The sequence below is a fragment of the Equus caballus genome, chromosome 11 (assembly GCF_041296265.1).
Source record: "Equus caballus isolate H_3958 breed thoroughbred chromosome 11, TB-T2T, whole genome shotgun sequence".
In the NCBI taxonomy this organism is placed as follows: Eukaryota; Metazoa; Chordata; class Mammalia; order Perissodactyla; family Equidae; genus Equus; species Equus caballus.
In genome coordinates, this window is record NC_091694.1 from 5,956,328 (window position 1) to 5,971,430 (window position 15,103).

The 15,103-nt window shown below is 49.5% G+C and overlaps 1 protein-coding gene across 9 annotated transcripts in view; it reads left to right on the forward strand.

Moving 5' to 3' along the window:
- RNF157 (ring finger protein 157) overlaps nucleotides 1–15,103 on the forward strand; it is a 72,004-nt gene that overhangs the window by 45,983 nt on the left and 10,918 nt on the right. For all 9 annotated transcript variants that reach the window (XM_005597125.4, XM_005597127.4, XM_023651981.2 and 6 more), the window contains 13 exons: nucleotides 3,752–3,898; nucleotides 4,249–4,366; nucleotides 4,800–4,866; nucleotides 5,138–5,181; nucleotides 5,756–5,803; nucleotides 7,447–7,518; nucleotides 8,040–8,199; nucleotides 8,330–8,442; nucleotides 10,824–11,062; nucleotides 11,765–11,873; nucleotides 13,729–13,840; nucleotides 14,283–14,470; nucleotides 14,691–14,753. In XM_005597125.4, coding sequence (XP_005597182.1) covers nucleotides 3,752–3,898; nucleotides 4,249–4,366; nucleotides 4,800–4,866; nucleotides 5,138–5,181; nucleotides 5,756–5,803; nucleotides 7,447–7,518; nucleotides 8,040–8,199; nucleotides 8,330–8,442; nucleotides 10,824–11,062; nucleotides 11,765–11,873; nucleotides 13,729–13,840; nucleotides 14,283–14,470; nucleotides 14,691–14,753 — 1,480 coding nt within the window. The remainder of the gene's footprint in view (nucleotides 1–3,751; nucleotides 3,899–4,248; nucleotides 4,367–4,799; nucleotides 4,867–5,137; nucleotides 5,182–5,755; nucleotides 5,804–7,446; nucleotides 7,519–8,039; nucleotides 8,200–8,329; nucleotides 8,443–10,823; nucleotides 11,063–11,764; nucleotides 11,874–13,728; nucleotides 13,841–14,282; nucleotides 14,471–14,690; nucleotides 14,754–15,103) is intronic.

The window sequence follows — 15,103 nt, forward strand, 5'->3', positions numbered from 1 at the left end:
TATGAGTTTTTTTTTTAAAAGAAGAATTATTGAGGGAAAAAGTGAATTTTGCAGATACCTCAACAAGCCTATGTAAAACTGGGATATCTGAACTTGGAATATGAAGTCCTTATTTTATTGCTTATATTTATATTTTTAATTTATTCTTAACCTCATATGCCGTTCCTCTGAGGAGCTCAGAGTGTCCTGGGTTTGTTGTTCCATCGTTGTCATCAATATTAATTATCACCGACATTTGCCTTGTTTGTGTTGTCCCCGAGACAGTGTGCTTTGTGAACCGGTGCTGCCCTCCAGGAGGCGTGTCTGTCTGCTAAGGCTCACTGGTTCCCTGGGGAGACAGATTTGGTCAGGGCAAATGAGGGGTCCCCAGTTCTTCTGGATGAACAAGCTGGATGACTCAGAGACCATTTTATGCTTGTATAGATCAGCCTTACTAACATTAGGAAGTTTATTTCTCTCTGATCATTTTTTTAGTACAACACCTTTATTGAGATATAATTCACATACAATTCACACATTTAAAGTGTACACTTCAGTGCTTTTTAGTTATTCAGAGTTGTTCAATATCACTGCTACCAAATTTTAGGACATTTTCATCACCCCTAAAAGAAACCCCACACTCATTAGACATTACTCCCCATTTCCCCCAAAACCCTCTTCCTGGCCTAAGCAGCCGCTTATCTATTTTCTGTCTCTCTCAATTTTTTTATATTTTATTTGTCCCTGAAATTTTCAACCGCTTCCCCAGCTACTCCCCACCCCTGGGGTCAACTCCGGGGACAAGGGAGCCAGAAAGGGCACCCGTTTGCTGCGGCACAGTCTGCAGCTGGGCGTTCACCCTCTGTGGAGGATTTCTACAGACTGAGGCAAATGTGGCCTCGGGAGCCTGCCAGCTGTCAGCTCCTCTGTCCGTCTGTTTCTCTCATCACATACGACCTGCTCACGTGTTTGATGGAGTCGGGTTCTAGGGCCTGAGCCATTGTGAGATCCTGGCCCCTGCGGCAGCCTGGCTGCAGCTCTAGGCTAAGTGAAGCAGCCGTGATGTGCTGAGAGAAGCCGGCTCGGAAGCAGAAGACCAGTGAGCTTCCCAGCGCCACGGATGCTCTGTGAATAAGTCTCTGAGCTTCAGGCTTCTCATCTGTAAAATGGCGATAATAAACCTTGCCTTTCATGGCTGTTGTTAAAATTAATGAGATAATGCAAGGGAAAACACCTGGTGTTCAATAAATGTTAAGGTGAAAGGTGTTTTTGTTTTGTTTTTCTGAGATTATGGGAATAGAGTAAATTTTGATTCTCACATTTTCAAGTAAAAATGGAGATGGAACTATTTTTGCTTCTTCTCAAAACCCATCTAAATAATAATAAGAGTATTTTTACAAAGCATAAATCCACAAGAATAGGGAGAATGAGCAACAGCAACAAAATCTTAGAGGCTGGAAACAGATGGTGAATGTTAAATAACTGAGTAAACCCAAAAGATCAGAATCCTGAGTGAGCAGAAGGAAAAGCTGAGAATCAGCCCATTTATGCTGTGTATCCCCAACGGGCCCAGGCACTGGCAGTGCAGGTACCTCCGGACATTGGGGCGGAAGGCAAAACTGAGGAGAGGTGATGGGAAGTCTGCCTATGAGGCAGTCAGCTCTCCTCCCTCATACTACACAGCCAGAACCGCCCTTCCCACACCCGGCAGACGGCCGGCGGGTGATTCTGCCTGGAAACGTTCAGGGCTTTCAGAGCCTCTCTGGATTTGGGGGGCCCAAGCACAGCTAAGGGCTGGACTCAGTACTGAACCAGGGGGTTCAGTGAATTTAGGCACACGGGATTCTGAGTCCTCCAGCCTGCCCCTGTGCTGCTCCCAGAATGCTGGCAGCCAGGCCTTGGTCAGAAGAGAGGAAAACTACTCTCTGGGGAATCAGACCCACCCAGATGGGAAGACCAAAGAGACTGGCATTGGAGGTTCCTCAACAGACCCAGAGGGGCCCCAGGGAAGCCTAGGGTCCCCAAGCCCCGCTCTGCACCCAGAGTTCCATCAGGGTCGTATATTTCTTAAATATGAGCAGACAACCAAAGATTTTTGAGGAACGCCTATAATATGAAAGACAGTGTGCAAAACAAACAACAGGAAAAAAATAACTAAGTGGAAATAAAAACTATGCAGGAAGAGGAAAACTTGATTTGTAGCCTCAGAGACATAGAGAAGATATTGTCTTCTTATTTCATGACGCAATGACACGGAGAGTTCAGGGAACAAAAAACGCTCTTAGAAATTAAAAACATGGTAGCGGAAATGAAAAAAAATCCGTAGAATGTAGGAAGAAAAGTTGAAATACTCTAGAAAGTGGTGCAAAAGGCAGAGTTATGGAAAATAGAAGAGGAAAGATGTGACGAATAGAGCACCAGTTTGGAGGGTCCAACACCCAACTAATGGTTCTAGAAAGAGAGAACAGATTCTAGAAGGAAGGAAATCATCAATGACATACATAATGTCGGAGTCTCTAAACTGAAAGGACCACCGAGTGCCCAGCACAGTGGATGATAAAGAGGAGAGTCTGCAGCAAAGGAAAAGAGCATCAGCGATGGGAATAGCTTCTTACTTCTTGAGAAAGGCCCTGGAAGCTGAAAGATAATGCAGCAAGGCTTTGGAGTGGCTGTTTAAAAGTATTTACAGCCTCGAATTCTTTACTCAGCCAGGCTGTCAGTGAAGTGTGAGTGTGGGATAAAATCTCTGGAGAAGTTTATCCCTTCAACACACCCATTTTCAGGGAGCTGGGGAAGTCGCTCCACTACAATGAGAGTGTAACCCGAGAAAGAGGAAGCCGGGAGAGGCAGGAAGCATGCTGTTCTCCAGGAGAGGCCAAAGGGACTGATCAGGGTGACAGTAGAGGGAGATGCCAGGGGGGCGGCTGTGGGCAGGTACAGAGGGCCCAGGGCTCAGGTGGAGCAGGTCAGAGGCTCCAGAAGGCACCTCCGCAGGAAGATGAAATAAATAGGACACCTGGTGCATCTGAACGTCGAGAGATTTATTCAGCCAGCAGAGGGCTTGGGTTTGAATTCGTGGTTAGTACATAGAAAACTAAGTAAGTGAAATAAACAAAATGAGCACAGACTATAAGAAAAAACTTTGCAGGAAAAGAAAAATAATCACAGATTACTGTGCGGCTAAGCTGTGAATAATGCTGATATAATCACAGTAATATAGACGCTCATGTGCTGAACTATCAAAGTCATATAATAAGAGACTCAGGGGGCGGGGGAGCACCTGTATGGGGCAGAGTGAAGAGAGAGAAAGGAATGCGTATTTCCAAAGTAAGAAGTCCATAGATAATGCCTAAAACTGAAAAACCAGGAAGTAGTGACCTGAGCATGTTATTTTGACACACATAGGTAAACGCCAGAATGACAGAGAAACAGGTAAAGGCGGTCTCCTCTGCAGAGGTGGACAGGGAAGGAGCGGGGCTGCTGATTTTTGTGACAAGCTGATTTGAACTATGGGGTTAGCAACTGTGATTAAAATTAAAACTACCCCCAAAAAGTCTGGCAAATGCATGAGGATGTTGAGTGTAGCACTGTGACATATCAGAAATAACCCACATGCCCAGCCGTTGTGGTAATGAAGGTCTCTGCCATCATTCAGAATGATGTGGGCCTACGGGGATGGTCATGGAGGGAATTCCACAATATATTAAAAAAAGATAAATTTTAAAATATTGATTTGCTCCCCCCAAAATGCTGAGTTGTCGTGGTTTGCTAGATGCGCTGAGGAAGTGAAGGCCCCTGGAGAGGAGGCCAGCAGAGCCAAAGTCCACTACAACGTGGAGTTCACCTTTGACACTGACGCTCGTGTGGCCATCACCATCTATTATCAGGCCACTGAAGAGTTCCAGAATGGTATTGCCAGGTAAGAGCAAGAGACTAGGTGGGCCGCTCCCTTCCCAGACAGGTTAGGGTTCATGCCTTACATGCTCACCTGGAGGAAAGCATTCTTTTTCTACAACCCGGTGGGATCTGGTTCCTGAATCTGGGTCTTCTTCTGCAGAGCCCGACTTTTTCACCTTTTCCCTTCAAATTGTGCTATCTTTGTACAGCGGCAGATGGCAGCGTAGCCCTTCAGGTCCTCAATATGCTGTTAGAAATCCATTAAGCTACCTTTCTGTGGATGTGCCGGTTGACTAGATAAGCTTAATGACATTCCCAAGCTCGTCTGGGCTAGATACTGACCTTTGCTTTGCTGCCCGCTTTGATCAATAGCTACATCCCCAAAGACAACAGCCTACAGTCGGAGACGGTGCACTACAAGCGAGGCGTGTGCCAGCAGTTCTGCCTGCCCTCCCACACCGTGGACCCCTCCGAGTGGGCGGAGGAGGAGGTGAGCTGCCTCTGGTGGAGGCGACAGGTTGCTGGGACGAAATGCAGGGCAGCTCCCTCATGTAGACCCAGAAGGGCCTGGGAGCTACTTAGGACCCCGGGCAGCAGAGGGACCGCCCAGGCGCTCGAAGGTCACGCTCACCTTCAGTTTTGTAACTGATCCACCTAACCTCACTCATTTTTCTATTCCAAAGTAGCCCATTAGCCTAGGATATTTTGAGAAAGTCACGTTCAGAGAAAAGAACCTGCAGGTTAGAGGGCTTTACATCTGTGAGACTTTTAAAAAAGAAACTGGTGGTCCTCGATTAAACAGACTTAGGTGGTTACGAGGTTGATGAAGGAGCGTCAGAGATGAGGTTAATCCTTCCTGACATTTCCTTTGCTGATGAGAGTGCTGGGTCCTCTTCTTCTCCTTCTCTTTTCTTTCGCTTCAGCTTGGCTTCGATCTGGACAGAGAAGTTTATCCGTTAGTGGTCCACGCTGTGGTGGATGAAGGAGACGGTATGGCGCTTTCCGTCTTCTCTTGCTGCACACACTGCCCTTTTGTGGCACATGGGCCTGGGAACAACATGCCTCTTCTGTGGGTATCAGGCAGACAGTTTCTGCATCCCCTGCACTCATGTTCCCAAGCTCCTCGGGTCCCATAATGGGCCCTTCTCGTGACAGCCAGAACTATGGTTTGCTAGATCTCGGGGACTTGGGGACGGTCGGTGGGTTGAGGTGTATTGATTGGCTTTCTTCCTCGTCTTCCATGTGCCTTTATTTCTTTCAGAGTATTTTGGCCATTGCCATGTACTGCTGGGCACTTTTGAAAAGGTAAGTGAGCGACTTAAGAGGGCCTCACGTTTTTATGATGTTTAACTCTTTCTTTCATGTGAGGACACATGGCATCCCTGTTTGCTGGCTGTCTGAGCCCAGCAGAAGGGTCTGGCTGGGAAGGAGCACCCACGGGGGCTGCACTGGGCTCTAATTCCAGCTATGCCACCACTGTGCTGCATGGCCTTCAAGCCTTAGACCTCATTTCTTCTTCTTAAAATGGAAGGGTTGGGCTAGGTTCTTGGAAGACCCCTCCAGTGTTAGGAGTCTGTAAGCCCACACGGTGGGTGTCCAAAAACACACATAATTGAGAGAAGTAACAAAAGAACATCTGGGGCCGGCCCTGTGGCCTAGTGGTTAAGTTTGTGCACTCCACTTCTGCAGCCTGAGTTTGGTTCTCGGGCACAGACCTACACCACTCATTGGCAGCCATGCTGTGGTGAGACCCACATACAAAATAGAGGAAGATTTGCACAGATGTTAGCTCAGGGCAAATCTTCCTCAGCAAAAAAAAAAAAAATTTGGTGCCTTATTGCCTTCCTGCCTTGTCATAACTGTCATGTTTTCATTCCAGCACACAGATGGAACTTTCTGTGTCAAGCCCCTCAAACAGAAACAAGTCGTAAGTATTTGAGAGCCAAGGACTGTTGGCGTCCCCCCTTCTTTCTTTCTTACTTTCGCTCTCTCTTTTTTTGTTGTTGTGGGTTTTTTTAATTCTTTTGCTAAGCACTCTTCTTTCCCTCCCACCCCCTTGTTTTTAATCAAAGAAGAAAAGAAAAGAAGGGCGTGCTTTTGTGTGTTAGAAACTACTTGGGTGGCCTAAAGGAGTACTGATTTTTGGTGTCTTTTTTGTTCGAGAATTGTTGGTGTTGAGGCAGCCATTATCTGAGCAAAGGACTTGAGAAATGAAAGGACAAGATTTGTCTCCTGACATTAAGTTTAAGGAGAACTCTTTTTATTTAAAATGCCAGGGTGAGAAACATTTCAAGCTAAAGGATAAAGTATTGGGGTCTAATTCAGGGCCAGTTAGAGCCTTGGCTGAATTTATCCCACCATTGCTTTCCTAAAATTCAGTTTGCTGGCCATCTGCCCCCTTCCAGAACGATCAGCAAGGTATGCACACGTCTGCTGGAAGTCCTGACACCTGCGGTGTGCCAGCACTTTCTTTCCCCTCTTGCAGAGGCAGGAGGAGAGGCATGGAGGGTGGGGAGAGGAGAGCAGTGCCAGTGGCATTGGCAGCCCCCTGCAGATGGGTGGTAGATGGCTGAAATTCTACATTATTCATACTTTTGGGTTAAGTGCTCCCCCGATTAATGAGGTCAATTGTAGCCAATAATATCTTAGTATAAATTTGTTGATAATGTCCTTTCCAATATAACCGCTAGGTTAAAATAAGCTGTAAGAGAGGCAGAGGAGGAAAGAGACCCTGTTCCCCGGGTACTGCCGGGCAAGGCCGGGCCTCAGTGAGTGGCCTCATGGGGAGGCCTAGCTCTCCAGGACGCCTGGATAGGATGGAAAGGCTCGGGCAGCTCAAGGAGAAAGGTGTCTCTATTTTCCTGTTGCTAGATTGGCATTAGCAACAGACTGTGTCAAACTTGAGAGTGGCAAATGCAGTCAGTGACAGGCCAGGTCTTAGGGAGGGGTCACTGGGGCAGCGGAGAGGAGTGGGCTCGCCCAAAGACACGAGGGGAGCCAGCTCTGGCACCGGCGCAGCCCAGGCGAGTGGGAGTGCAGCTGAGCACTGAAGCTGGGGTTTAAGAAACGGGGGCCACGGGAGTAACTGTGTGTGCTGGAGGCTGGGGCGGGGCCCCGTCGGCCCCTCCTTCAAGGTCTTGCTTCTACATTTTTCCCTTCCTCTCTTTTCCTTGCCCATTTCTTCTCCTCTCTCTTCCTTTCTTTCTCTCTCCCAGGCTTATGTTTATGATGTCTGAACTTAACCTTCGTTACACAGCTCATGCTTATATTTTGATGTGTGCTCTTCCATCCTCTTTCTAGTCCGTGCGTTTCTTACCTGTCCATAAGAGTGAGCAAGGATTATTGCTGTGTTTGTGGACTTTTATGTTCCCTGCTGGGTATAATGGTGGGTGAATTAAACATTTGGTTTTCTTTCCCCTCTCAAAGAGAAAACAGAAGTAAATAAAGCATCCTTTACTCATCTCGGCTTTTGCTTTTTTTCATTGTGCCTCAGTCGTCCCTGGTTACCAGAGAGGCTGGGGGGGAGTTCCAGAGTCAGGCTGCCCTTGAACTTCTCTGTTTGCTCTTCAGGTAGATGGGGTCAGCTACCTCCTTCAGGAGATCTATGGAATTGAAAACAAGTACAACACACAAGATTCAAAGGCGAGTTCTGCCCCAAATTCTGGATGTCCTCTTCACAGGAGGCAGAGTGAGGACGTCTCTGATAAAGCCAGGATCTGGGAATTCAGCGTGCCAAACTCTGGAGTCAGTTGGGTCCTAGAAGGGTGTTTTCTTGTTCCTCCTTTCAGAGGATTATACTTATATCACTTTGGAAATGAAAAAACTTGGTGGGTTTCGACTCATTCTTCACAGAGCCCCGTTCACTTGGTTTCCTGGCAGGGTGCTTCCCTTGCCCTCTCCCTTCCCTGCGCGGTCTCCCGGGCCCCTTCAGCTCAGACTGTCCCAGGGGACCGGGGCTGAGCTCATAGGGTGAGCTGGAGACAAACAGCTCCCAGAATAGGTGAAACTGAGTGTGTGGATGTCCTTGGTAAACTATAAAGTCCAATGAAAATGTCAGATTTGTTCTTGTTACTTGTCTCAGCTCTTGGGCAAGCTGCCTTGTACAGAAGTAGGAGACATGAAGGTCTTTGTGTCATTGGCTGAATTTCTGTCTCCCTGGCCAGGTGGCTGAGGATGAAGTGAGCGATAACAGTGCCGAGTGTGTGGTGTGCCTGTCGGATGTCCGGGACACCTTGATCCTGCCGTGTCGCCACCTCTGCCTGTGTAACACCTGTGCGGACACCCTGCGCTACCAGGCCAACAACTGCCCCATCTGCCGCCTGCGTGAGCCCGGGAGCCGCCGGCTGGGACCACAAACCGAGGAGCGCGCGGAGGAGGGGGCGCGGCTGCCCTCTGGGCTGCCCTCCTGACTCCTGCCACAGGACGTCCTGATCGCCTCTTTTCTTCCCCACAGCCTTCCGGGCACTGCTGCAGATCCGAGCCATGAGGAAAAAACTGGGCCCCTTGTCCCCAACCAGCTTTAACCCCATCATCTCCTCCCAGACGTCTGACTCGGAGGAGCATTCGGTAAGTGGGGCTGGGAACCGCTGCCGCCCGTGAAGGACGCGCACCAGAGCCTCCTTGCTGGCTCTTCACCTTTCACCTTTCTTTACACGACTTTGCAGCAAGTAATCAAACCTTGGCACCCTGAAGTATTTAGTCAGCCGCCCGAGAGTATGCTGGGTTAAAACCAGCGGAAAATTGGAAACAGACCATTACAACCTCCCTTTTCTGCCTGGGGACCTTGGTGTCCGGTTCCCGCTGACCATCCCTAGAGCTGAGCTCCCGTGGGACCCGCTCTGAACTCCCCCAAGCAGAAACCAGGGGACGGTTGTTTTGGATTTGAATACAATTTACTATCTTTACCTGAATCCCTGAAGAAGGTAACTGTTTCTCTTTATTCCGTTTCATGGCTTCACTGCCCAGGAGCCGAGTAGATGAGGTCATTCACCCGGGTTTCGTAGTGTGAGTGTCAAGCCTTGAAGCTTTGCAGTTATAGACAAGCAGATACTGACTTTCTCCGCACTGACACACGAGTGGGAGAGATTTATTCCTCCGTAAATGGTCCTGGGATAATTAGTTAGCTATTTAGGGAGGAAAAATCAGTTTAGCATTTTACTCCTTACCGGGTAACAAATAAATTCCAGATGGAGTAACTAGTTAACTCTATTAAAAACCAAGCAAACTAAACAAAACATGAAAAGCCTAGAGTTCATTATAGATAATTCTGTAGTCAGCTTTGCATGGGAGAGGACTCTCTAAGTTTCAAAGCAATGGAATGCCGTAAAAAAACAGAATGTGTAGATTTTACCACATAAAAAATTTAAAACTTCAGATGTGTGAAAGATGACCAAAATTAAAAGGCAAACAACAAATTGTTTAAAGAAAAAAAATGTATTCACAACATTTGTATCAGAGGAAAGGCTAATATTTTTGCCATAGCTCATATGAATAAAACAGTAAATAAATGGGCAAAGGATATTAAAAAAAAATTCTCAGAAAAGGAAACATAGCTAGTTAACAATCATTTTTTAAAAAGTCAACCACAGGGGCTGGCCCTGTGGCCGAGTTGTTAAGATTCCACGTGCTCCACTCTGGGGGCCAGGTTTACAGGTTCAGATCCCAGGTGTGGACCTGCTCCACTCGTCAGCCATGCTGTGGAGGCACCCCACATACAAAGTAGAGGAAGACTGGCACAGGTGTTAGCTCAGGGCTAATCTTCCTCAAGCCAAAAAAAAAAAAAGGAGGATTGGCAACAGATGTTAGCTCAGGGCAATTCTTCGTCACCAAAAAAATTAAAAAGAAATAAAAAGTCAACCACATTAGAAATCAACAGGATGCAAATTAAAATGAGATACCATTTTTCACCTTTCAGATTTAAAAACTTTCTCTTAAAGATACTCTGTGCTGGCAGGGAAGCAATTAAAATAGGTATTCTGGGAGCCGGCCCATTGCTATAGTGGTTAAGTTCGCATGCTCCACTTCAGCAACCCAGGGTTCACAGGTTCGGATCCCAGGTGTGGACCTACACACTGCTCATCAAGCCATGCTGTGGCGGCATCTCACATACAAAATAGAGGAAGACTGGCACGGATGTTAGCTCAGCAACAGTCTTCCTCAAGGAAAAAGAGGAAGATTGGCAACAGATGTTAGCTCAGGGCCAATCTTCCTCACCAAAAAAAAAGAAAAGAAAGAAAAGAAAAGATAGATATTCTGTACTGCTTATAGGAGTAGATCACTAGAAAGATCATTGAAACAAAACAAAACAAAACAAAACAGCTGGATATATCAAGAGCCTTAAAAACATTTATACCCAGTAATCTAAGGTCTTAGAATTTAATACCAAGAAAAAAAGAGATTTATGCAGAAGGATGTTCATCACAGTGTTGTTTACAGTGGAAAACGTTGGGTGCCACGAAAATACCCAGCACCAGTGGAGCAGTTAGGAAACTTATAGTATCTCTGAAAAGGGGATGGATGTGAAATAAACAGGATATAAAGTTGTTATTTACAGATTGATCATAACTGTGTAAACAGTACAAGGGGAAAAGTTGGAAAAAATACACCAGAATGCAAACAAAAGTTATTACTTTGGGTGATTTGATTATTGATGATTTTTCTCCTTCTTTCTTTTCTGTATTTTCCAAAGTTCCTATAATGAACATATATTTCTATTATAATCAGAAAAAAAATTGACATTATTAAGAAGCTCATCTATAAGCAGAATCCTAGGAATGTGTGGTTCTTTGACATTTTATCTTTCTTCTGCCTCTAGTACAGAAGCTTTTCTTGCCAGACCCCAGACCGGATGTAAAAGGAACACTTTCTCCAATGTAGGGTGGGAAACACTATCGTGCCATAAACCAAGAGCATTTAATTGATTTTTCAACCTGTCTCTGACCCCCCAGTCCTCAGAGAACATTCCTCCAGGCTATGAAGTGGTGTCTCTTCTGGAGGCCCTCAACGGGCCCCTCACCCCGTCCCCCGCGATCCCTCCACTCCACGTGCTTGGAGATGGCCACCTCTCAGGAATCCTGCCTTCCTATGGCAGCGACGGCCACCTGCCCCCTGTCCGGACGCTCTCCCCGCTCGACCGCCTGTCTGACTGCAGCAGCCAAGGACTCAAGCTCAAAAAGAGTCTCTCCAAGTGAGCAGCTGGGGTCCTTGATGAGATGCTCTCATCCGTCTTTCACCTCTGCTGTGCTGGCCCTTGTCCTGCGTCCCCAGGGCAGTGTCGCCCTCTGGGCTCTTCCCAGAGCTTTGCCTTTCACTGAAGACCTGGGGCTAACACCTGGGGGAAAGGTTGTCGCATCCCTTAGGAGATGCGGTAAGATGGCTTATGAGTGCTGAGGAGGATCAAGATAGATCTCTTGTGTGTTCTGTTTTTGTGGGAAGGGGACGGGGGCGGGGAAGGGGTACAGGGAAGAGGACATCGTTAGGGTCATTCAGGCCCCTGGGGAGCGTCGCTTAGTCTGAAGACTGAAGGAACCGTGTGCTCTGTGTCTCTTACACATTTAAATCCAGCGAGGCACAAGTCACAATAAGCTTTCTGTGGCAGAGTAAAAGGAGGGTAGTTTATCGATGAAAATACTGAAACCCTAAAGATGTCAGTGGTTTTTCCCAAGCTCAAACACAAGTTATGGAAGGAGCTAAAGGTAAACTCGGATTTTTTGACGCCTAGAAGAGGTCTCAGCCCCTCCCTGGCGCCCTCTGTCACCTCCCTGCTCCTTCCCCTCGGGGCTTCCTTCCCCTCACCGGCCTCCCTGTGAAGTCTGCTTAATGAGAGGCAGGCAGGGTCCAGTCTACCTGGATATCGGCCACAGCTGCTTTTCCCTCTGGCCTTTTCCAGATCCGTCTCCCAGAATTCTTCTGTGTTGCATGAAGAGGAAGATGAGCTTTCTTGCAGTGAATCTGAGACGCAGCTCTCCCAGAGGCCCTCAGCTCAGCAGCTGGGAGAGGTAATTTGCATTCTCCGCCCTTTCTCGGCTGTGTGACCTCAGGTGCTTTCCTCCCCTGCCCATGCCTCTTCAGGTCCACCTGCCTCCAGTCATTCATCAAACACCTTTTGAACACTCTCTGAGACAGCAGCGAAGGTGTCATTAGAGCCATTCTCTCAACAGTGTCCTGAGTCTGTGCTGTTTGCGGGCACCATTCCCTGTGCTGAGGAGAGAGCAGTGAGGACTCTAGGGGTCCCGCCCTCCTAGCGCTCGTGTTCTTGAGATTGGGGTGGGAGTGGACACCAAGGACAATAAGTAAGAAAGGCACATGTCTGATGGGACTGTCAGATAAGGGAGAAAGGAGTGTCGAGGCTGGAGGTGGGGGCTGCTACCTTCACAAAGTGGTCCACTGGGGGCTGGCCCTGTAGCCTAGAGGTTAAGTTCGGTGCACTCTGCTTTGGTGACCCAGGTTTGGTTCCTGGGCGCAGACCTAGACCGCTTGTCAGTGGCCATGCTGTGGCAGCGACCCACATACAAAATAGAGGAAGACTGGCACAGATGTTAGCTCAGGGAAAATCTTCCTCAGCAAAAAAAAAAAGTGTTCTATGAACAGAGACTGAAGGAGTTGAGGGAGCAAGCTATGCAGACATCTGAGAAGAGAGGGTTCCAGGCATAGGAAGGGCAGATGGAAAAGCCCTGAGGGGGCGTGCTGGGAGGTCAGGGCAGTGGGGTGGAAGATGCTGGGATTTCCTACCCTGTGCCCCTCGCTGACTTCACTTAACAGAGGCTCCTTACACCTGCTCTCAGTGAGGCCGGGAGCTAGGGACAGCAGAGCTACGAGGACGATGAAGTGGTGCCTGTCCCGGAAGCTCACGGTCTGGGTGGGGACACAATGCATACGTGAATCACAGCACCTAGCTGTTGCTTTGTGAGCGTTTGTTGAATGAATGAATGAATGAATGAATTGTAACTATAGAGAATAAGCGCGCCCAGAATGATAAACTGCTGCGGCAGAGAGTGAAAGTGGAGGAAACCAGAAAACGTGTGCTGGAGGAGTAGCTTTTGAGCTGAATCTTGAAACGTTTTAGACGTGGAGAGAAAGGCGAGAGACACGCCCAGTGGAGGGAACAGTGCGTGCAAAGGCGCGGGGCCAGGAGTCAGGGCTCGGAGCAGGCCAGGGGCAGCGGGAGAGCTCTGCTCCCCAGAGGCCCACCCCACAGGCACTGTGTCAGCTGGTAGACGGGGACAGACTGAGCCAGGAGCTGCTCCAGCGGCCCAGGCAGGAGGGAAGGCCTGAGCTGGGATAAACGAGGACCCCTGGAGGAGAGAGGAGGGTGGTGGAGGGGAATCTGCCTGGGAGGGGGTGAGGTCGCGTGCCCAAGCGACTGATAGGTGGGGTGTCAGGAGTGGGCTGGGGGGCAAAGGCAGTGTTTGTGTTAGATCGACTGAGCTGGAACTGACCCGACGTCCAAGTGGAGATGCCCCGCAGGCAGTGAGGCCTCTGCTGGGTTTGTGCTCTTTTCCTTCCAAAGGAAAGCTGTTTATAATCCTGGGGAAACCTGGGGTGTTCCCATGTCACAGCTGCTGGGTGACCTGTGTCACCCGAGCTGCAGTCTTTGTGTGGCCCCAGCAGGTGCTGTGCCTCAGGCAGGATGTGTTGACTGAAGTTTGCACCTCCCCTGGGAGACAGCCATTCCAGGTCGGGGCTGGAGAGAAGTGATGACAAAAGAGAAACCGGCCCTGCCCCTGCGCGTTACTGACTGAGGATGGGGACCTCAGTCCTTCCCAGCATCTCCTTTGCTCCTCCTTGCCCAGGGCCCCGCCGTGACACCCTCCTCCAACAGGTTTAACTTGAGCTTGCTCCGTTTCCCCCCAGGAATGTGGCGTAACTCCAGAAAGTGAGAATCTTACCCTGTCGTCGTCAGGAGCTGTTGGCCAGTCGTCTTGCACTGAGACGCCTCTCTCTTCCACAATTTCCTCCCCGGAAGGTACCCACCCAAAGGAGCAGGGAGCAGCTGTATGCTCTCCCCCTCAGCCCGGCCCACAGCGCTCCTGGTCGTTCCTCCAGGAACGCACTTGGGGGCAGCAAGTCAATCCTGAGCTGTGTGACTACAGGGGCCCCAGCTCGAGATGGAGGGGGGCTTGCTCTCCTACGACGAGTTGTGGGGGGGCATCACTTATCTTAACCCAGTCCTGCCCTCATAAGGTTTTCCTTTAACGTTGTGACAGGGAAGAGCGAATCCCCAGTCCCTGAGGGTGAGTTCTGAGCTCTACAATGTAAAGGGGCGGGAGCGTGGAAAACCTTAAATGTGAAACCTTTGTAGGTGGGGGCCAGGTAAGACCCTGACACAGGGAGGGAAATCTCCTCATTCAGCTCACAGAAACCATGCCTGACCTCCCGTCTCCTTCCTTCGACTCCTGTCTCCAAAGACCCCGCCAGCAGCAGCCTGGCCCAGTCGGTCATGTCCATGGTGTCCTCCCAGAGCCAGCACTCCCAGATCAGCACCGACACGGTCTCCTCCATGTCCGGCTCCTACATCGCCCCCGGCACTGAAGAGGAGGGCGAGGCTCTCCCTTCCCCCCAGGCCGCCAGCGAGGCCCCTTCAGAAGAAGGAGAGGTAAGGGAGGAGCCGGCTGGTCCTTGCCGCTCTGTGCTGTGCACACGTGTCCCCACGGTGCTTGGCAGGAGCTCCACGGAAAACCAGGTGCCCGGTATCGAAGCAGAGACTCTGCAGATCTGACTCTTCTGTTGGGGGCCACTTCTGTCCTGGGGACTGCCAGGCGAGCTGGTCGGGGAGCCAGGGGGTTTGCACTTTCATTTTTGTTGCTTTTTTGCAGATGATGCCGGCAGCGTCTCCAGACAGCAACTCCGTCAGCCTCGCTGAAGGGCAGGATGCAGAGGTAACACCGACGCGGACAGCAGCGCTCCCTCCCAGTCAGAGGGACTGTTGGCACTGGCTGGGGAGGCCAACAGGATGGGGGCTGTCCTGGAAGAAGCCTTCCAAGATGGCGCACTTGGACCAGCTAGAGGTGGGGTGTGGTGTCGAGGGAAGAGCAGCCGCACGCCATGGTCGGTGACTGTCTGATGAGCAGAGGCGCTGGTCTCAGCGTAACAGGCGTGAGTGAGTTCCAGAGGGAACTCTCCCCGGCAGACCCTAGACCCTGAGAACATGTTTGTCCTTCCTTCACTTAGCGAATATTCACACAGGTGGACAGTGTCGCAGGCGCTTCCTGGCACTGGGGAACATAAA